This window comes from Bubalus kerabau, chromosome 11 (assembly GCF_029407905.1).
Source record: "Bubalus kerabau isolate K-KA32 ecotype Philippines breed swamp buffalo chromosome 11, PCC_UOA_SB_1v2, whole genome shotgun sequence".
Classification (NCBI taxonomy): Eukaryota; Metazoa; Chordata; class Mammalia; order Artiodactyla; family Bovidae; genus Bubalus; species Bubalus kerabau.
Genome location: NC_073634.1, coordinates 63528500 through 63550421, shown reverse-complemented (window position 1 = coordinate 63550421; position 21922 = coordinate 63528500). Strand labels below are relative to the sequence as shown.

Below are 21922 nucleotides of genomic sequence, written 5' to 3'. Positions count from 1 at the left end.
GTGGGACCAGAAGAGTGAGGCCGTACCTAGAGCTTGTTCCTTAATGGGAGCAAGAAGCCTGGCTGCAGTTCTTGTCAGGACTGGAGTTGGGGAGCCCCAAGATGCCCTCAACAACCTCACCTAGAGAGAACGTATGTCTGACATTTTCTGGTCTGTAAGTCAGAACAACGATCAATTGAATTCAAGGAATTTGGTTCATAAGTCAGCAGTAGTACCTTCACGTTCAAAATTTAAAGGGAAAAGTATAAATGATGAATCTATTCACCTATATGTCCCCACAGGCGACATTATACATCTAAGTGTCTGCAGGACATGCTCTGATCCCCACTGATTACAGTTCCCCCAAAGCCCAATGTGGCTGATTTTCTCAAAATGGTGTGTATTTAGCTGCTCAGTAATGTCTGACTCTTTGTGACCCCACAGACCGTAGCCCATCAGGCTCCTCTGCCCATGGAATTCTCCAGGCAAAAGAACTGGAGTGGATAGCCATGCTCTTCTCCAGGGGATCTTCCTGACCTGGGGATCAAACCCAGGTCTTGCACATTGCAGGCAGATCCTTTCCATCTAAGCCACCAGGGAAGCTCCAGGGAAGTCTCAAGTGGTACTTACCATTTAAAATAAAATCAAACACTAAGATCATTCTTCACATAAACATGTTCAGATTTTCAGGAAAGAAGAAAATTTAGTAAACAATGATAGGGATTAACCTTTCCAGAGGCCATCTTGCCCCTGCCTTTACTAAAACTGGTAAGGGTTAGAGATCTTCAGTGTACAAGATTGTGTCATTATAAAACAAAGCTGGTAGATGTTTGAGGACAGGTATGTTCCAGACCCACCTGCACTTTGGAAAATTAGTATAGCACCTGGAGCCAAACAACCCAGAGTTAAATTCTGGTAATGCTACCCTACTACTAGCTGTGTGACCTCAAAGTTACTTGACTTGTCTGAGCCTCAGTTTCCTCACCTGTGAAGTGATGATATAACCTGCCACACCAGGGTGTTGCCTAGTGTACAACAGGCATTCAATAGTTTTCTTTGATGGGTTTGGTTCCTCCACCAAACACTGAGCACATTTCTCAAGTTCTGTCGTTCACTGCCTCTTTATAAATATTCTCCGTCTAGAAACCCTTCTATCCATCACCTTAAATGTTACTCTAAAAGGAGGACCCCCTCCCCAAAACACCCAAACAAACAGGGCTTCCCTGGTGGCTCAGCGATAAAGAATCCGTCGGCCAATGCAGGAGAGACATGGGTTCAACTTCTGATCCAGGAAGACCCCATGTTCCCTGGAGTGACCGAGCTTGTGTGCCACAACTACTGAAGCCTGTGCACCCCAGAGCCTGTGCTCCGCAACAGGAGACCACTGCAGTGAGAGGTCCACACACCGCACGTGAAGAGCAGCCCCCACTCACCACAACTAGAGGAAAGCCCGCACAGCAGCGAAGACCCAGCACAGCCAAAAGTAAATAAACAACAACGGCAACAAAACAAGAAACCAAGGATCACAAGTTGAGCCAGCTAACTCCAGATATTCAATGTGTGTGCAGTCTCTCTTCCTGGGTCCCGCGTTCGCCATGGACCGACGGCCCACGTGCACTCCCCAGCAGCAGTGAGCTGCTTCTTCCTCTGCTCTCCACATCTGTGTTCCCACCTCAGTAATGTCACCGGCACCTCCTCCTCCTCAGCTCTCCTCTATTCCAATCAGGCTCTGCGGCTGGCGACTGTAGGAGCCCAAGGCCTTACTTCCTGCAGCTCCCAAATATCCCTGTTTCCCAACAACTCAGCCTTCAGCCCTTGTACACACACCCCTGCTCGTGCTGTTCCTGGTGTGGTCACCACCACCACCATGGCACTGCTTCCCCACAGCCTAAATATAACTGTGTTGTCTTCTAAAACGCCTCTTTCCTCCACTCCCAGAGCTCAGGGCCTCATGGCCTCTGCCCCTCTTCTGTGAGACCTCTTGCCCAGGGATATGCCCCAGCCTCAACACCAGCCTCACCCTCCACCTTCTCACTCACATGCCCTCTAGTCCCTTTATGATGCTCTGTGCTTCCTCCGCAGCCCCTTCTGCCAGCATCCCCCACCGCCACACCATGGACACTTTCACCTCCGACCACAGCAAACACAGTCCCTTCCAGACAGTCCCAGTTTCCCTCTGCCATCCGCAGAGTGCCCTCTGTCTGCCATGCCTTCCTGAAGAGCTTCTTCTACTCTTCAATTTGGTCAAGTGTCACTCCTGAAGCACCCAGGAGCAAGGGTACCCTCTGTGGTCAGGGTCTTCACCCTGCAACACTAGTACCCCAGGCTGTAGCATCTGAAAGTTATCCCACATTTGTTGAACAAACAGGTATTTTGGTCATCTGGTTGAGTTCACTGAATATAGCTGTTTCAGTAGAAATTAAATAAATATACATGACCCTTCTCCAAAGAGATGACATTGGGAACCATATGTGTGCTGCTCAATGACCTATGTATTTATAGAAACCTGTCTCACTTTTTTAAGTACTAGAGTAGAAAAAATGTAAAGGCTTTTCTAGAGTTATAGGCGATAAGACTATTAGTAGTGAGTCCATACTAGACCTGGGAGGGTAGGGGCTAGATCTGAAGAGGTAAACTGTGGTAAAAGCCCCACCTAGGCCCACAGGCAGCCCTGAACCCACCTGAGTGGGAATGCAGGCATGTGGGATCCAGCAGAGCGTCTATGAAGGCTTCCTCCCTCCACTAGCAGAGCATCCAGGCAATCCCCTCCATTCCAGTCCCAAACAGAGGGACCTCCACACTCCTTTCTGATAGGGGGGTGGACCTCCAGCAATTGCTAGTTCCACCAAGGCCATAATAGCAGAGGGACAAAGTGAACGTGCCTAAATAAAGGCCCCTGGTACAGACTGAAAGCTTGGGGGCACCTATTTACCCAGACGGGAAACCGTTAGAAATGAAATGTTGCAATGCAGGCAGTCACTTCCTGAGGCGCTTAACATGTTTTGGAGTCCTTGTTAAGAGCCTGTACATGGGTATGGCTTGGGAAGTTTTTCCACGTCAAGCTCTAGAACCTATGTACAAACCAATACAGTCTGGCAGGCTCTCAACAAGTCCTCAGAGAAATTCCTAGACTTCTCTCTGGCTCATCCATCTGTTTGCTGAGTTGGGTTACATGGGATGTATTTCAGTCTTGGTCCAACCAAGAGGCAGAAACCACACCATAATTCAAGCAGGGGAAGTTTAAAAATATGATAATTGAGTAACTATAAAGACAAAACTATAAAATATTATAATTGAGAACTATAAAGGGCTTCCCTGGTGGCTCAGTGGTAATGAATCTCCTGCCAATGCAAGAGACGCAGAAGACCAGGGTTCAATCCCCAGGTTGGGAAGATCCCCTGGAAGAGGGCATGGTAATCCACTCCAGTATTCTTGCCTGGAGAATCCCACGGACAGAGAAGCCTGATGGGCTATAGTCGATAAGGTTGCAAAAAAGTCAGACATGATTTAGTGATTAAACAACAAAGATGGAATAGAACTCTAAAGGGTGCCCTATACTAGATGAAAGTATATGACCCCAAACAGGACAAACACAGAAGCAAGGTTTGTATCTTGTTGAAGAAGGTACAGGAGGCAGTTCCTGGATGCCCAGGATGGTCCAGTCACCAGAAAAGCAGGAATAACCCTCTAGGGTGCCAGTACAAAGCCTGAAATACAAGAATCCCCATGCGGAAGGAGACAGGAAGCAAACCTTGGAGACTGCTGGGAGCTAGGCAGAGAGAACAGGGTGCAGAGGCAGTCAAGTCCACACAGGAAGTCCAGCTACGACTGGACCCAGGAGCTGGAGAGACCTCACTCTTCAGGAGCTTAGCATGACAATGCATGGCCTGGACAGGAAGTGCTCAGGGCCACTGCTCAGGACAAACATACGTGGCCAGCTCTCTAGATGGTCAGGACCACCAGGCTCCCATATATACACGTGGGGACTGAGGAGAAGCAGCAACCTGGGCTGGGCTCAGGCTCCCCAGTCTATCACAGCCATGAGAGCTGCAGACAGGACAAGGTGGGCACACACTGGGAAAAGCTGCAGACTGCAAGCCCATGGGAAAACCAGCAGGCTGTGTAAGAGCCTGGTTTTAGACTCTGGAAAGCAGGAAGGAAAACCTCCTTCTCCTGCAACATCCTCTTCAGAGCCCTCAACTTGAGAGAAGGCAAAGAAAAAATATTTGAAGAGCTCTGATCCATTATCATAGATCAGACAACAAAGGGTGGACTGGGAGCTGACAGACATTAGTTAAAAACTGGTACAAGTTAGAGATCTCTCTATCACCAACCTGAAGTCATTTCCAACCATGAACATCATTATTTGAGTCTGAAGTTAGGTGGAAAGTGTATAAAACATGGGTCCTGTACAGCGATCTCATAAAGAAGTAAGAAACACGTGACAGTACACTTGTCACCAGCAGAGGATGAGGCAGGACCTGAGTGGAGCTTCAAACAGGGTAGATTTCAGAGAAGTGAGGAGAAGCAGGGCAGGCAAGCGGTGGGGTGGGGCTACAGACTGTCTGCTTGCAGAGCAGCAGCCAGTCTGTGGCCAGATAGGTTCTGAGGCGACTGGAGAAAGCAGATAAGCCCAAGGACTCTCCATGGGATAAGCGTGCACCATGCCTATATCTAAGTAACAAGTGCTGTTTCCAAAGAGATAGCCGCAATGTGCTTTCACAGCCCCTCTATTTAAAACAAAACAAAACAAAACAAAAAACCTGACTAAATCACACAGGAATATGAAATAAGGGAAAAAATGAAGAACGGCTCCAAATCTGACCTCCAAGTTCATTACAAACACAATTGGCTATTGTGTTCAGAGATTTAATTTTTGTAAAGCAGATTTGGACCGGGGAAGGCAGCATGATCTGAGTGACTCACCTTCTATCACGCATGCATGCTCAGTTGCTTCAGTCATGTCCGACTCTTTGTGATCCCATGGACTGTAGCCTGCCAGGCTCCTGTGTCCATGGGATTCTCCAGGCAAGAATACCTGAGTGGGTTGCCATGCCCTCCTCCAGGGCATCTTCCCGACCCAGAGACTGAACCTGCATCTCCTGCACTGCAGGCGGATTCTTTACCCATTAAGCCACCAACAGATCTCTAAAGTACCTCTGATGGAGTACAGGCTTTGGCCTGTCTTCCCTGTAGCTCAAACGGTAAAGAATCTGCCTGCAACGCAGGAGACCCAGGTTCTATCCCTGGATCAGGAAGATCCTCTGGAGGAGGGCATGGAAATCCACTCCAGTCAGTATTCTTGCCTGGAGAATCCCATGGACACAGGAGCCTGGCAGGCTACAGTCCATGGGACTGCAAAGAATCAGACACAACTGAGCGAGTAACACTACTACTACCCAATCACTAACCCATGAGTTGTTTCTGACTTTCCCTGCTGCTGCTGCTGCTAAGTCGCTTCAGTCGTGTCTGACTCTGTGCGACCCCATAGATGGCAGCCCACCAGGCTCCCCCGTCCCTGGGATTCTCCAGGTAGGAGTACTGGAGTGGGGTGCCATTGCCTTCTCTGGACTTTCCCTATAATTGGGGGGAAAAAAATCTGATGAACAACCTCATTTGTGTGTCTTTGTACACTGTCTTATTATTCCCTTTGAAAAAATTACAAAGAGAACAATCAAGTTATTCCATGTCCTTCCTCATCAAAAAAAAAAAAGCCAGACTGTATAACACCAGAGAGCACAGAGGTCTCCACACTGACTGTGGACCTTGTCCTTCTTTTAAATCTTCACACCAAAACAACCTCTGCATGTTTTAACTGACCCCTCATCATTACTGTACTTCCCTCCTGACTTCCCACTCCTCACACCCTTTGCCCATTTTTTACGTCAGGATATTCTCAACTAACCGTAACAAGCTCAAAAACGTGAAACCATTAGCCTGAGTAGAGCTAATCTGAGTAGAGCCAGGACTTGGACCTTGGACCCTGACCCTGAGTCTAAACTCTTACTCTTTCTACCACACAACCTTGTTGCTCAGAAAATTTCAAGAATCCTCAAATAAAGCTACAATTAAAAAAAAAAAAAGACTTAGGAAGTGAAGTCACTGCATTTGTGGATACCCGGGAACATGCAGGTAGTTCCAAAGAAAGCCAGGCGGTCAAGTTTTTTGAGAAGCATGAGAAAGGAATAATGTAGATAAAATCTCCAGCTGGGAGCCCGTCCCTGGTTGAAGGTGCCCAGAGATCCTGGTCCGCTCGGGCGGGCACCACCCCTGCTGAGGGTGGAGTCCCTGCCGCCTGCGTGGCAGGTGTTAATCCACACTGAGGAACGGGAGCCTGGCAACGCTTGCACCGCCTTGTCTAACAAACCTGCTGGGCAAACCCTTCTGTCAAGAGCTTTTACAGAAAGAAAATGCTGTCTTTCCTCGCCTTTCCCTTCACTCTCGCACCACAGCCAGAAACGGCAGGGATTCTAGCCTGGTCCTCCCACTGGCCACCTTCTAGATGTGAGCTCCCAGCCGGCCAGCAGCCCAGCTCCCCAGGCTCTGTGAGGAAGGGACACTAGTCTGCATCAAAAAAAAAAAAAAAAAAAAAAAGGGTGATGGAAGAGCAATGTTGGTCACAAACTGTACCCTCTCTCCAGAATGTGCACATGGATTCTGCACACAGACCCTATCCTGAGTTTGTTGCCCACGGAAGCTATAAGCATTTCTTTTCCAGGGCCTTAGAGCTCAGGGACTCCAGCCTTCTCCTGTAGAGAAGAAACCAAAGCACAGGAAGGCACACAGCCTCACCCGAGGTCAGCATAGGGAGGAGGCGCACTGAGAATCACCATCACTGACAAAGTCTTCTCACAGCTTTGATTCTGGGCTAGCAACATAAAAAACAAGGCGAGCACCACCTCCTGTGGCGCCTTCCCTGAACAGAAACACCCCCACACCCCACACCCCGCCGCCTGTGGTTTTCTTACTTCCTTTTTGTGTCTTAACACTAAATACACATTTACCTGACTTATCACACCTCGTGGGGAAGGAGTCTGACACACCTCACAGGGCACGTGGGCATTCAGAGCAGGAGCTGAGCCATTCCATTTCTGTCTCTCGAGTGTCTGGCTGACGACAGTAAAACTTGAGGACAAGAAGGACATAACCGGGGAGGGGCAGTAAAGGAACAAGGACTAAATAAAAGTTTTACTCTTTCACCGTTTTCCTCTTTTGCTCCACACAAAGCATTGTTGAGTCATTTCACACACAGGCCATGTAACTCCAGGTCCCCCAGAGACCCTCCCTGGCCCCTGACTGTCTATATGCCAGGCCAGGCCACTTTTCTCCACAACTATCATCCTGGGGTTTCCCTTCCGTGCCTCGTCCACGAGGACAACATCACTGGGTGTCATCTCAACGCAGGACATCACCTAAAAATCCCAGGAGGACTTCCCTGGAGGGCCAGCCATTAGGAATCCACCTGCCAAGGCAGGGGACATGGGTTCGATCCCTAGTCCAGGAAGATTCCATGTGCCACGGAGCAACTAAGCCCAAGTGCCACAATTACTGAGCCTGCGAGCCCTGGAGTTTGTGCTCTGCAACGAGAAGCCACCACAATGAGAAGCCGCGCACACAACTAGAGAGTAGCCCCGGCTCACCCCAGCTAGAGAAAGGCCACACACAGTGACAAAGACCCAGTGTAGTCAAAAGTAAAGAAATAATAATTTAAAAATTGTTTTTAATTAAAAAAAAATCTCTGGAAACATTTGTCTCATATGGTTAAACAAATCTGTAAACAAACACAGGTCCAAGGGATGGAAGATGGGAAAAAGGTAATTAAAAATTAATAAAAATACTGGACTGGAAACTAAGTTATCATTATTTAATATAAAGTATATAAACTAAGTTATCAATCTGACCTTGTGTAAGTGCTTCTGGAAACAAGCAGGCTGTTGTCAGCCATGGCCTGGTGATGTAGATGGACAGAGATGGGGAGGGGAGGAGAGAATCTGGTGCTTGCTATGTGGGCTCCTGTCTACAGGTACATATAGAGAAAAGCTGGTGAAATCAACTGAGAAAGAATATTTTCACCTATCACTGAAAAGAGATTATTGTTATTTTACGTAGTAAAATACATGAAAAACTCACAGACTAATTTAACAAAATCAAAAGTTGACGCTCCTCAAAGTTTCTGGACTGACTTTCAAAATCATATCATTCCTCACCACTTAATTTCACAGACAGTAATAAATGACCATAAAGTAAAACTTTTAGATTTTTAAGACAATCACTTTAATGTTAAGCATTTGAGCAGCCAAATTTAATCTAACCATCACAGAGATTCACCTATATCACTTCCAAAAGGTACTCTGTGCTGTGCTGTGCTTAGTCACTCAGTCGTGTCTGACTTTTTGCAACCCCAAGGACTGCAGCCCGCCAGGCTCTTTGGTCCACTGGGATTCTCCAGGCAAGAATACTGGAGTGGGTTGCCATGCTCTCCCCCAGGCAAAAAGTACTCTACAAACTTTCAAATCAACCAATGCCCTTCCCAATTCTATTAAATTTGATAATTCTTGCCCCCATGAATTGTAGGGTTTGAAAACATCTCCATCAACTCTTGCAAAACCAAAGTTTACATCTATGTACATTTATCTCCAAAATAAAAATATAATCTCCCAAAATAAATATTGTTTGAACATGCTGCAAGTTGGGACTGCATTAATACTAGTGATATTCACTGTGTTTAACTTAAGTAATTTAATAAATTGCCTTGGGAAGTCTCAATTTCTTGGCTGTTTGTATGAATGTTTCCCAGTGACAAATTTCCTTAAAGAGTATTTCCCCTTAGGTACAATGAAGGGGACACCAAGGAGCATAAAGTACACCAAGGAGCATAAAGTACCATGCTTCAGGCTCCAGGACTCCCTGCTTAAACATTTGGAGTCTCTTAAAGCAGCAGCTTTGAGATAACTGCCTGAATCACTCAGAATTGTGATTGTCATGTAGTGAACAGTACAAGCTTGGACTCAGTAACACTGGTCCATTTGCCCGGAAGTGTGCCCAAGGCCCAAGAGTAAGACACAACTTTGCAATTAAACCACAACAAAAAGAATGTTGCCTATAGCCTGAAATATACAGGATAGCCCGTTCTCAAAGCTCTAACCCTTAAAGGTATAACACTTCCTAATGATACAAAGATAAAAAGTTGCAGAACAGAGAATACATTTGTCTTGCTGAAGGTGTGCAGGAGCACCATGAACTTTAAGACACCTATGTGGACAGCTGCAAGAACAAAGGATTCTGACACCAAGAAGTCTGCAATAACCTACCACACCCTCTCCCCTTTTACTATGAAAGAAGCCCAAATTCTAACTTGGGTAAGATGATCCTCTGGGACACTAGTCCACCATCTTCTCTGTCTGCTGACTTTCCATATAAAGTCACTCCCCTGCCTCAGCATCTTGCCTCTCAAGATGCCCTATCATGTAGTGAACAGTACAAGCTTGGACTCAGTAACACTGGTTCATGTGCCTGGATGCGTGCCAAAGACCCAAGGGGTATACGGTGGTTACTGAGGTATCCTTATTTTACAGATAAATGATCTGCTTCCAGAAACTTATTCAAGGTTCCCAAGATAGAGAGTGGAGGGAGGGGGCATGAACAGGGACCCCAGATGGGCTGCTCCCAGCCTGCAAGTCCACCTAAGCTACCGCCAAACTTGAGTTCAGGCACAGAGCTGCAGGGTTGGCACAGCCAGGACAGAGGAGCGTGACGCACCCCTTCCTCCTTAAGCACTCTCACAAAGACCCCATCCGAGATCCAAGCATGCCATCCTCAAAACCTCCTGGGACACAGCACCCCTTAAAAACAACCGTGGTCCTCATCCACACCACAACTCATGCTGGCTTCCGGAAACATCCATTCTCTTACTTCTTAATCCTGCCCCCAGGCTTAAAGGTACAGGTTCAAATCCCACCTCCTCCTCCATGAGGACAGGCTCAGTTTCCCCAGTGCACTGTATTTAATCTACTCTCCTTCTAGCATTTGGGATTCCCCAAAACTAAAGCCCCTCAAACGGAGTACCAAGAGCTAGTTATCCAGAACCACCCCACCTACAGCAATACGTCCCAACCTGAACAGTGCCAGGTGAGCTGAGAGCCATTCTCCTCAACCCTGAGGGAGGCATGAACAAGAGGCTCCCCAACCTACAGGCTGTAACTATTAGGTCAAAGCACCCCAAATGGTGAGTGCCAGGCTCTGCGGCTTGCACACAGCACATCCAATTAAAATGCAAGCCCCCTGGGATTCCACTTCTCCTGAGTCAGGGGCAGTCTCGCCCCAGAAGACAACCTTTCTAGTGATAAGTGGCCCTGGGGTGGCAACTTCAGGACAGGATACCAAACAAGCAGAGTGGTTCCCCTCTCTCCCAGCCTCCATCTCCCAGATTTCTTTCCTGCCTCTTCGTTTCTCAAATGTTGGTTAATTGTCAACAAGTTACTAACAGGTGCCTGAGGACTGTTTTTAGGTTTTTTAAAAATATCAAAATAAATCATATGGATTTAAAATATACATCCTCAAAACAGTGACATTTTGGCCTTTTGTCCAAATGTTCTATTAAAGGAAAAGCTGTTCAACCAAGACAATGTCTACATATTTAAAGAAGGGATGAAATAGTAACATCGCTTTTTCTGGCCACCTGCCAAGAAAAATTTGTGTTGCCAAAATAAAAGAGAACATGTTGTTTGCTCAGTATATGAGCACACTGCTGAGCAGCTTAGAAATTGGGCCTCTTTAACCAAGCAGTTTAAATCACTCCATTTTATTGTATTTCTATTGGAATATAGTTGATTTACAATGTTGTGTTTCAGGTGTACAGCAAGGAGAATCAGTTATACATATATCCACTCTTTTCTTATCTTCTTTTCCCCTATAGGTCATCACAGAATGTCAAATAGAGCTCCCTGTGCTATATACACAGTAGGTCCTTATTAGTTACCTATTTTGTATCTGCTGCTGCTGCTCAGTCGCTTCAGTCGTGTCCGACTCTATGCGACCCCATAAATGGCAGCCTACCAGGCTCCCCCATCCCTGGGATTCTCCAGGCAAGAACACTGGAGTGGGTTGCCGTTTCCTTCTAGTAGTGTGTATATTATTTCCCTGTAGCTCAAATGGTAAAGAATCTGCCTGTGATGCAGGAGATGAGGGTTCAATCCCTGGGTCAGGAAGATCCTCTGGAGAAGGGCATGGCAACCCACTCCAGTATTCTTGCCTGGAGAATTCCATGGGCGGAGAAGCCTGGCGGGCTACAGTCCGTGGGGTCGCAAAGAGTCAGACACAACTGAGCGACTACACACACACACAGTGTGTATATGTCAATCCTGATCTCTCAGTTTATCCCTCCACCCCCTTACCCCTTGGGAAACATAAGTTTGTTTTCTTCAATCACCTAATCACCTAATTTTAAGTGTCTCTGTGAATGTCACCTTCATATACCATAGATTACCACCACCTCCTTGAAAACATCTTGGACACAGCAATCCAGGTATTTCTCAGTGCCATATGTACCCCCTGCTCACTCCTTGCTCCCTCGAGGTGTCCAGTCACTCCCAGAACGTCCACCATCTCTACACCGATGACTCCCAACTCCACCATCTCTACACCAATGACTCCAGTTCCACCATCATCTACACTGATGACTCCCACACCCACACCTGGAGGTCCACATGAGCCTGCCCTCTCACTCTCGGTGGTGCCCACACAGCATCTCAGTCACCTATGGGGCAGGGACCAAAAAGGGGAGACCACCTTGCTGAAACCAGTGATGGCTCTGTGGGGCTTCATTACGTCACTCTCTGTATCTGCATTTGTTTAAAAATTTCTGTTATAAAGAGGCTTTTTTTTTTAAGAGGATCCATCAGAACCTTCAAAAAATTCAAAAGAGAGAAGCAGTCAGTTAAAAATAGGAGTATTCATGAGAGATATTTTAAGTTCATTTGAAGAAAAATAACTCCTTATGTCATGAAGGGAGAAGAAAAATAAAAGGGATGCATCTCATTACTTTAAAGAATAAAACCTACATTAAGTTCCTTATAAACAAGCATCAAATTTAGCCATAAAATAAAAAATGTAAAATACATGTTATTAGTTCCAAATGTTAAATAATATAGAGAGGATGGTATTTGTAACAAACCCACTTTGGCCCTTTCATTGTTAGGTACATAGACTTGATCCTGAAAACAACACCAGGCTTCCCACTGAACAATCTACACCCAGACATGAAGCTGGTTTTTGTTTTGCCTTTTTTAAAAAACAACTGTGTTACTTCCTGATCAGGATTCAAAAAAACAAGAAGCACTTTAAGAAGCATTTGGATGTTAAGTGCTTTTCAAAGAAAATAAACAACAACAGAATTCTGAAGCACAAATTATAAGCCTTAGCAAGTTTATGGTCCATGGAAATAACCTTACTGGAGTGATAACACTTTCATATTGGTGGCTGCATAGGATTCAAACAATCCACACATAAGCCTGGCTGCGCAGGTTTTCTCCTATTATGCAGGAGGTGGGGATGAGGAGGGAACAAGCTAAGTGGGTTGCCATGGATACAAAGATACTTAATATCAGCTCAGGGACCGAAACCTACTTCTAGTTCTCCACATGGACCAGTCTCCCTTTTCAGTAAGTCACTCCCCAGCCCCCACAAGACCGCCCTCCCCTGCGACAGCCCTTGCTGCTGCCTGGGCTCCTGTATCAGTGACAATCTCCACTTCATCCCCCACCTCAACGTGCTCCCTCTCCAGTGGCTCCAGGCACAGGCTGCGCTTTCCCTTCTCCATCAACTTCCGCTTTCCCTTCTCCATCAACTTCCGGAAAATGTTCTCCGCCTCACCACACCCCTTTGTTGTGCCTTGACTTTCCCATCCCCTTCACCCTCTAGAAACTTCAAAGTCCGCAGCCTCTCCTGACTTCCCAGAGCAGCCAACACTGCTGGCCACCACCCCTACCCCACCACAAGTTCAAGACCATCTCCTATCCCCAATTCTCTAATGGTTCTTGCGCATCTTGGCAGCCTCTGATCCTGACCCCATCACCTCAAGTGGGCCCTCTCCACAGTTCTGGGCTCAAGCCTACACTGGGTCTTCCTTCACCTTACACTCCTGTCCTCCAGACCCTCTGCCACACACTACTGCCTCCAGTGTCCCGCTAAGAAACGTCCAGATGTACTCGGATATGCAGCCCACTTCCTTCACATCTGCCTTCCAAATCTCCAGCCATCCACTATGAGAATCTTTTCCTTTCTCACTTTCAAATAAATCTCTCTCTCTCTCACACACACACACACACACACACACACTTTAATACTGTACCATCCCTGACCTGGTTTGGGCCCTCAGTTTTCCCCCAGCAGGTCTGATGAAGTGACCTAATTCAACACATATCAAGCACCTACTTAAACCAAGCAATGTTTCAAACAGACCAAGAAGAATGAAGTTATGTGGCTGATTATCACAAGGTTGATAATGCTTAGACGAAATAGAAGGCACAATATGGGGGAAAGGAAGGAAAGGGTTAGAGATAGCCTCTCTTTTCAGCGAGTAGGTTGCAGGGCAGGAGCGAGGGGAGGCAATTCCAAGAAGAGGGGACAGCTGATGTAAAGGCCAGAGACAGGAGAGCCCGAAGGCCAGCATGGCTGCAGAGACTTGAGTCGGGGGAGAGCTAATGTCATCAAGTCCAAGTTTGTTCTCCTCGCCACTACAAACGCCAATAAATCCAAGAGACGAGGTGTTGGGCCAAGGAACACGACTTTATTCAGAGAGCCGGCTGACCAAGAAGATGGCAGACTAAAGTCTCAAATAACCACCTCGTCAGTTTGGATGCCAGGTTCTTTTATGGATCAGAGATGGGAGGAGGGAGGGGAGGAAACAAAGTTGAAAGGCAAATATCTTCTAGAATGGCAAGCCTCGGACAGGGTGGGTGGGGGGGGTTTGTTAATTTCTTTCTTCCTGCCATCTCCAGGAGGACAGGGTTCTGAACAAAGGCACTTTAGCTTAACAGTCAGGCAGAGGGCAGGTTTCTCTGAGACAGGCCATCATGTATGACTACAATAACAAAAGCAACAGAAAGCAAGTCAAAGAAACAGTTTCAACGTGGAGTCAGAATTGACTTCCAGCTGCAACACTAGAAGAGGAGGTGAACTGAACCAAGGGCCCAAAAGGTGGCAGAGAGTGTTGGCTTTACTGAGGGAGACTTGGGGCCACTGGAGGGTTCCGAGTAAAGAAGTTATGTAATGCAGTTTCCGTTTTTAAAGATGCCCCCAGCTTCTTCCTGAGAACAGACTGTTGTGGGGCAAACAGGAAGCAGGGAGCCCCATTAGGAGACCATGAAATGACCTGGGCCCACAATCACAACTCCCTCACCCCCACCTCTCTGGCTCAAGCTCATCTTCCTAATAAATGCAAGCCTGACCATGACATGTCATCATGTCCTCTCCTCAAGGACTTTTCATGGCTCCCCTCGACCTTCCTGACCAGGCACCACTTCTTCACACAGTCATCAAGGCTGCATGGTGTCCTATGACCTCTCTCTAAAGGACCCTGCCCTCCAAACCCACGGGATCACCTACTACTTCCCTGAAAAAGGGCCACAAGCCTGCGATCCCCACCGCCTCTGCCCTCCTTTCTCTGCCCCTAAGTTATTTATTCATCCATCAAGGCTAAGCCCAAACTCAACTTCCTCCGGAGCCTTTCTTGGCTGCCCCCAACTCTGCACTCTTCTTGCACCTCTCTCTATCAGAGTACTCCTTCAACAGTTTCTGGTTAGAGTTCCAACCAGATTGCTAACTCCTTAATGGCAAGCACTGTGCCTGGCCCATTGAGGAATACACAAGGAGCCAAGCATCATGCTAGACATCCACTAAGTGCTCATTCACTGCATGCTGGCTAAGCGAACGAAGTGACCCTTTTGTTATAAATCATCTTGAGATCTTGGGTGACAGGTTTTCCCCCTTGGCCACTGTAATCTGGAGGCCAGGGGTCTCCATGATGGAGCCTCTGGGGACTGCATGGTCCAGACACAAGTAGGGCCAGAGTGAGGATGAACCTGAATCCAGGCCTTCAAAACCTCCTGTCCTCTCAGCCAGGCACCACTAGCAAGACCCATAAAATCTGCTTTATATTTGACTAAAGCATTGGCAAAGGGCTTTTCCTAGTCTCATTCTGCAAGTATACAGATGTAGAAAAAAAGCACCTAGAAGGATCTCAACCAATTAACAGCAATTACAGTATTAAGAGATGGAATTAACTTTATTCTCTTCACTTGATCTTGATTGCTTCCCTAAATAAACATAACAAAAAAAGTCTTTTAGAAAGAATGCCATAGTACCCCAAGATACACTTAAAAAACGGTTCCAAAAATACAAAGTATATATATATTTTTAAAAAGCACAAACACTGGCAACATGAGACCACTGAATATACAATATCATTTATAAAGGAAGACTATAAAACTTGAAACTGTTTCAAATGGGCTGTCTGAAGCATGTAATTAACTGGCCCTGTGCTTTCACTCTGAAATAATTATTTTACAAAACATAAGGCAGTAAAATATTGTTCTGGATACCCTGGGCACTTAATGATGTCTCTTATCCAAATCAAACTCTTCCACGGGTTTCATAGACATGTGTGAACCAGCTGTCATCACTGCATCTTAGCTCACATCACACAGGTGACTAGTCAGCTCTAAAAGGAACATTTCAAAGACTGGTATTTTATGACTTACAGAGGAAATATCAAAAATGATAGGTGATCAACTATCAACAAATAATAGGTCCTATTTAAGCTGAATGCTACAACAGCAAAGTGTTGACTCGACAAAGATGTGGCTTCTAATTTTCAATAGAAGACCTACACAGCTTTTATTTAGTGAAACAGTACATTAAAACACAGACGATATAGTTGCTTTAGTTACCATCTTTTTAAAGAAATAAAAGGACAAAGAAAACTGTATGTCAGGCACAGTGCTAGGTATTTTAGGTGTATCATCAAATTAATTTTCTTAGCCAATCTGAGATAATCTCTGCTATTTCTCTAATGAGGAAACTGAGGCTTAGAGTAATCATCACACAGTAATCACATCAGAGTAAGTGGCAAAAATGAAACTCAAATCCAGGTCTGTCTCACAAGACTACACACTGTATGAGTCTGGAAATGCCACTTAAATGGAGTTTAGCTAAGGTAAGTCACTTCAGTCGTGTCCAACTCTGTGTGACCCCATAGACGGCAGCCCACCAGGCTCTCCGTCCCTGGGATTCTCCAGGCAAGAACACTGGAGTGGGTTGCCATTTCCTTCTCCAATGCATGAAAGTGAAAAGTGAAAGTGAAGTCGCTCAGTCATGTCCGACTTAGCAACCCCATGGACGGCAGCCTACCAGGCTCCTCCATCCATGGGATATTCCAGGCAAGAGTACTGGAGTGGGGTGCCATCGCCTTCTCCCAAAATGGAGTTTAAGAACAGGCAAAACCAACATATGATGATATGCATAACACCTAAGATGATGTAAGTCAGAATAATGGTTCCCTCTAGGGGCTGGAGACTGACTAGAAAGTGGCACCGGGACCTTTTGGGCTACTGAAATAATTTTCTTGATTTAGCAGTGGACACCCATGAGCTGCACACTTAATATTAGAGCACTTTACATACTTTAAGGGTTTCCCAGGTGGCTCAGCAGTAAAGAATCCATCTGTCAATTCAGGAGACACGGGTTCAATCCCTGAGTGGGGAAGATCCCCTGGAGACAGAAATGGCAATCCATTCCAGTATTCTTGTCTAGGAAATCCCATGGACAGAGGAGCCTGGAGGGCTACAGTCCATGGGGTCCCAGAAAGTTGCACATGATTTAGCAACTAAACATCACCACCACCTCCAAGTTCATGCTCTTTAACCACTAAATATCACACAACCACTCGACAGAACTGACCACACTCTAGAATTGACTCCCTTGGACAGTCGGTTTTTCAAAACATTTTGGTAAATGAAGTACATCCTAATTCCACCAGAGTGGAGGCATTAGAACAATAAATCTATTTTTAAATGTTACAGAATTAAAAGTATAAAGTATCAATTTCCTTACTACTGGGAATTTCCCCTCTGTAGCCACATCAGAATGAATATAATTTTAAACCTTGCTCTAAAGGAATGTTCATAGATGCAGAGAAAGTAATTTGTAACAAAATCCTTAGAGTTATCTATGGAAGTACCTAAATAAAACTACACAAAATATTTCAAGACATATGTTGTAACTTTATCAACAGTGCCGACCCCCACCCAAGAGAAGTTTGGATTTTGCTACAAAAACTAAGGCAAGGCAAGAAGACAAAGTTGGTGGGCAAAGAGCATAAAACTCACAGTAGCGGCATTAAGGCAGTGAGTGTAAAATCTCAATGCAAGTTGTAACAGAAAACTCAAACAACTTTTCCCAGCAGTAAAGTCATTGTGCCGCATATGGCCGATTAATAAACTCTCCATCAAGTAACAAGTTCTTCCCACTAAAGCTTTGTTCAGACTAGCAAAATCTCATCATCACCTGGTGATGATGAAATTGTTACATCAATTTGCTCCAAGCCTTACCCCACACATCCATGTTCCTCTTCAGTCAAGAGGTAATTGCCTCTCCTGAGAGAGGAATTTATTCACCCACAATTTGGAGACAGTTTGGCAAGCGTTTAGTTACAGTTATCCCATCTCGGGGGAAGTGGTGAGGGACAGCTGACTCCACACATGTTGGGTGTATGTCTTTACTAGGTGCCGTGGATTATGCAAGCCAGGAAACCCAACTTTCAAATTCAGAGCCCAGTTTAATTCATGTTTTAACAACCTGTACACACCAAAAAGGCCAGGCAATTGACTGAAATGATTTTAATTCCTCCTGAGTATTTGCAAATAAGACCAAAAGGACTTTATGAGAATTTTTCAGCATTGGTAACTCATGCACCACTGTTGGGCATGCTGCAAGATTACATAACCCAATATTATCTCAGATGCAAGAGTTGCAACATTTCTAAAAGTAACCATTTGCATGTATTAATTTTTAAAGTATTTAAGAACCTGCCTAATAAAACTGTTAAAAAAAAAAAAATAAAACCTAAGTCGAGTCAAATATGGCCAATTAAGCCTGGGTTCGATGCCTGGGTTGGGAGGATACCCTGGAAGAGGGCAAGGCAACCCACGAAGATGGCAAGGCAACCCACTCCAGTATTCTACCTGGAGAATCCCTGGGACAGAGGAGTCTGGAGGGATGCAGTTCATGGGGTCGCGGAGAGTTGGAAACTGAGCAACTAAGCACAGCCAACAGGCCAGCTATATTGAATGGAAAGCACTGACCCAGTATGTTATGAACAGGGTGTGCCTTAAATACATTCACAGCCCTGGTTCAGCATTCCTAAATTATGCAGTTCATGGGGTCCCAAAGAGTCGGACACGACTGAGCAAATGAACTGAAATTATGATTGGGGGAAACCCCCCCAAAAACAGCATTGTCAGAAAACATTAAAACTTTGAAGTTTTGAAGGGGAACAGAATATGCCACCCTTAAATATGTCAGTTTGACACAATGATTATTTTGAATTAATTCCTAGTTACTTAGAGACCAGCCAGTATAATGACACTCTGACTCCCTCTGTTCCCTTGAAAGCAGATCAATCTTCCACAAGAAGGTATCCTCCCTGCACCAGGAGGGCAGAAGGCATCCTTATCACCAGAGATAGGGAATTCAGGGCTGAGAAGGTTGCACAAACAAACCTTGTTACTCCTTTGCTGATTAGTTACCCTAAACCCAAACCCCTTTGTTTTATCAATTCTTCACAAATTTGTTTCCTTGTCGAAAAGGTATGAAAAAGCTGTGGTCACTTCTTTGGGTCGCATATTTTTAATCCCCGTACATAGAAATGTTTTTCTCCAATTAATCTGTCTGAGATCAATTTAATTATTAGATCAGCCAAAGAACTTAGAAAGGAAAAAAAAATTTCCTCTCCTACAGTTTAAAAGTTTGTGAAACAAAGGATTCACTTTTTCGCTTAACCCTGCATCAGCTGAAAAAGTTCTGGTAGAAACCCAGAACATCTTAGTTTTATACCAACAATGCATCAGGTAAGATAAAGCAAAATAATATTAACTTTTTTGGATTTCATTCATTTCCTAGTGTAACCTTTAAAAAAAAAATAGCCTCACATCTGAGTAAATTGTACAATGAAAAATCAACCATGAATTATCAGTTTCACTTTCTTATTTTTAGCAAACCTTTAGCATCTCAGAGAAATCTAAATTGTGGGCTTTAAAAAGCAAAAAACAAGGAAATCTTCAAAATTACAAGCCACCTATATACACTCAACTCTCCATCAGAAACCCAGGAAAAAATTTATAACTTTTACAAGCACATTATGCTTATTTTCCTCAAAAGATTACCTCATTCCCTGGATTTCAAAAACTATCTGCCATCTGCCAAATTTGGCTGATTTCAGTCTCCAACAAATCTAAATGGTTACTGTTTTTGTTAAGGGGAAGTTGCCGCCTGGAGAAACTTCTGTACTGATTATACAATGACCACCACTTACTAAGCATTTCTTAAGCCCCCCATGATGGGTTTCCCAAGTGGCTCAGTGATAAAAGAATCTGTCTGCCAATGCAGAAGCCACAGGAGACATAAGTTTGATCCCTGGGTTGGGAGGATCACTTGGAGGAGGAAATGGCAACCCAATCCAGTATTCTTGCTGGGATAATCCCATGGACAGAGGAGCCTGGTGGGCTACACGCAGTCCATGGCTTCCATTGACTCTCATAAAGAATCAGACAACACTGAGCAACTGAGAACGCACACAACCCCCCATGATGTAGAGCAAGGAGTCTGGCAAACATCATCCTGTTGTTGTTTAGTTGCTAAATAGTGTGGGACTCTTCCCTGGTCTTAAAATCTAATCTGGTTTAAGAGCCCTGGGACTCTGTGTGACACTCTCCCAAATTCTACCAAGCTTATTAATAACTTCTATTAAAAAGAAGGTGGCTTCCCTGGTGGCTCAGATGCTAAAGAATTGGCCGGCAATTCAAAAGAAACAGAAGAGGGAACTAGGACTGAGGGAAGAAGTGACGGCCCAGCCCTACCCTCCCTCTGGGTCAGCTGTCAGATCCACAGGGGAGAAACCAGGAGACGGCTCCCAGTTGAGAGCCTCAGGGCTGAGCTGGGCTGGGTCTCCGCCTTCCCAGTTGGTCCAGGCCCTGTCGGCCACTTCTTTAACTATCCCCTTACCTCCCGGGGCTACATTACACTGGAAGGATTTGTTATAACAAGTAGAAGCCCATATTCACCAATTGGCTTTACAATCTGAAAATTTACAGCAAGGCTACAACAAGAGAGCGGCAGGTGACTGGTAGAATTGCTCCAAACTACCATTCTGCGAAGTTAGGGAGGTTCAGGAGGCCATGGGTGGAGAGCAGGGGAGAAAAGACAATCACCCCTCTATTTTAAGGAGAAGGAGCCTCCTCTTTAGTCCAGGTTTAAAATACATACATTATTTTCAGAGATCTGGTTTCATGCCGTGACACTCGTGCTGAGTTATCTCGGCCGCTCCTCCTCACTTGATGGGGAGACAGTGGGTTCTGGGGCTCCCCAGACCTGAGTGGAAAATACCGTGGCCTGGAAATTAAGGTAACTCGGTTATACAGGCTCCGGAAGGGTCCGCCTGGCGTCGCGGGGCAGCCTCCAGGACCTGCGGTCGCGGCCTTCGCAGAGTCCGCACCCCTCCATGCCCACACCCCCACGCAAGGTGGTTCGCAGAGGCCGGCTAGACCCGCTCCCGCAGCACCCACCCTTCCCCCCATCCCAGGTTTCGGTCAAGTAGCCTGGTTAATCATTCAACGCCGGCGGCGTGGAATATTTCTGTAGAGGTCAACGCGAAAGGTTTCTCCTAAGTTTCACAGAAACCAGCCTTTAGGGACCCAGAGGTTGGCCGTGGCGGGTGGATGGGGGTGGGGAGCGACTGCTCGCGGCTCTCGGAACACCTGATCTCCCCATGCGGCACCGGAGGCAGCGCAGTACGAGGGTGGGGTGCGGGGGTGCAGCGTGAGATCAAGCAGGGCCCCCTCCCCAAAACACCTGTGCAACCCAGATGAGGACGCCAGGGCCTCTGACGCCCCCCTTTCCCAACGCCTGCATCACCCCGGCAAGGGCTCCCCCGGAAGTTGGGGTGCAGCGGGGAGGAGGGGGGATGTTCCCGAGTCCTAGGAGGGGAGAAGTGGAATGAGGCAAGAGGCTCGAAAGACACGCTACCGCGGGTTTCGTTAACCTCTTCCTCTAGGACCAGGAAGGTAGCGGGAGGTGGGGGGGGGGGGGTGCGAGGGAGAGGACCCGGACGCCAAGATGCGGCAGGAAGACACCTAGAGTCTGATTCCTCCGCTGGGGCGCCGGTACGAAGCCGGCACCCTCGAGGAAGCGGATGGTGGAGGGAGAGAGGAGGGTCCCGTGGCGGGGAAACCGGGAACCACAGAGAAGACGGCGCGGGGCCGGCCTGCGGAGGTGAGGCGTGCACACCCGCCCGGCCATACCTTGTCCGGGAGCAGCTCCTGCTCGGCGGGGCGGGGGCGGGAGATCGCGGCTGCATCCACGTCCCGGCCGCTCCGCGCGGCTCAGCCCGGCGACCACCGCCGCTCTCGCTCCATGCGTGGCGCCCGCTATGGGGCAGCCCGGCGGCGTCGGCGGCGGGGTGGCTCCGCCTCGACTCGGCTCGGCCCCAGCCTCGGCTCAGCGCCGGCACTTGTTGCCTCCTCAGCCGCTGCCTGGCTCCCGGCTCTGGCTCCAGCTCCCGGCTCCGTCGCCGCCGCTGCGGAGCTCTCCTGGCCCCACCCCCATCCAACGCACCAATCAGGCCCGGCACCGCCCCTCACGTCGCCGCCCCGCCCGGCCCGAGGCCCGGCGC

The 21922-nt window shown here is 46.8% G+C and overlaps 2 protein-coding genes across 3 annotated transcripts in view; both read right to left on the bottom strand.

Moving 5' to 3' along the window:
• The window catches only part of B3GNT2 (UDP-GlcNAc:betaGal beta-1,3-N-acetylglucosaminyltransferase 2), a 33950-nt gene that overhangs the window by 11054 nt on the left and 974 nt on the right, over positions 1 to 21922 (bottom strand). The window contains exon 1 of one of the 2 annotated variants that reach the window (XM_055540407.1): positions 21552 to 21690. The exons of the other annotated variant lie outside the window; for it this stretch is intronic. The gene's annotated coding sequence lies outside the window, so the exon portion shown is untranslated. Of the gene's footprint in view, positions 1 to 21551; positions 21691 to 21922 lie in introns of those variants that run through there. 2 annotated transcript variants of the gene reach the window in all.
• On the bottom strand, positions 15248 to 21607 carry LOC129623828 (cyclin-K-like). Its single transcript, XM_055541742.1, has 2 exons — positions 20518 to 21607; positions 15248 to 15697 (listed from the first exon to the last, which is right to left on the bottom strand). Exon 1 carries the CDS (start codon positions 21605 to 21607, stop codon positions 20915 to 20917), a length of 693 nt encoding a protein of 230 aa, XP_055397717.1. The 3' UTR covers positions 15248 to 15697; positions 20518 to 20914.

Excerpts from the sequence above, each read along its gene's own strand:
- LOC129623828 (XM_055541742.1), bottom strand. The coding sequence starts at position 21,607 with ATGCAGCCGCGATCTCCCGCCCCCGCCCCGCCGAGCAGGAGCTGCTCC.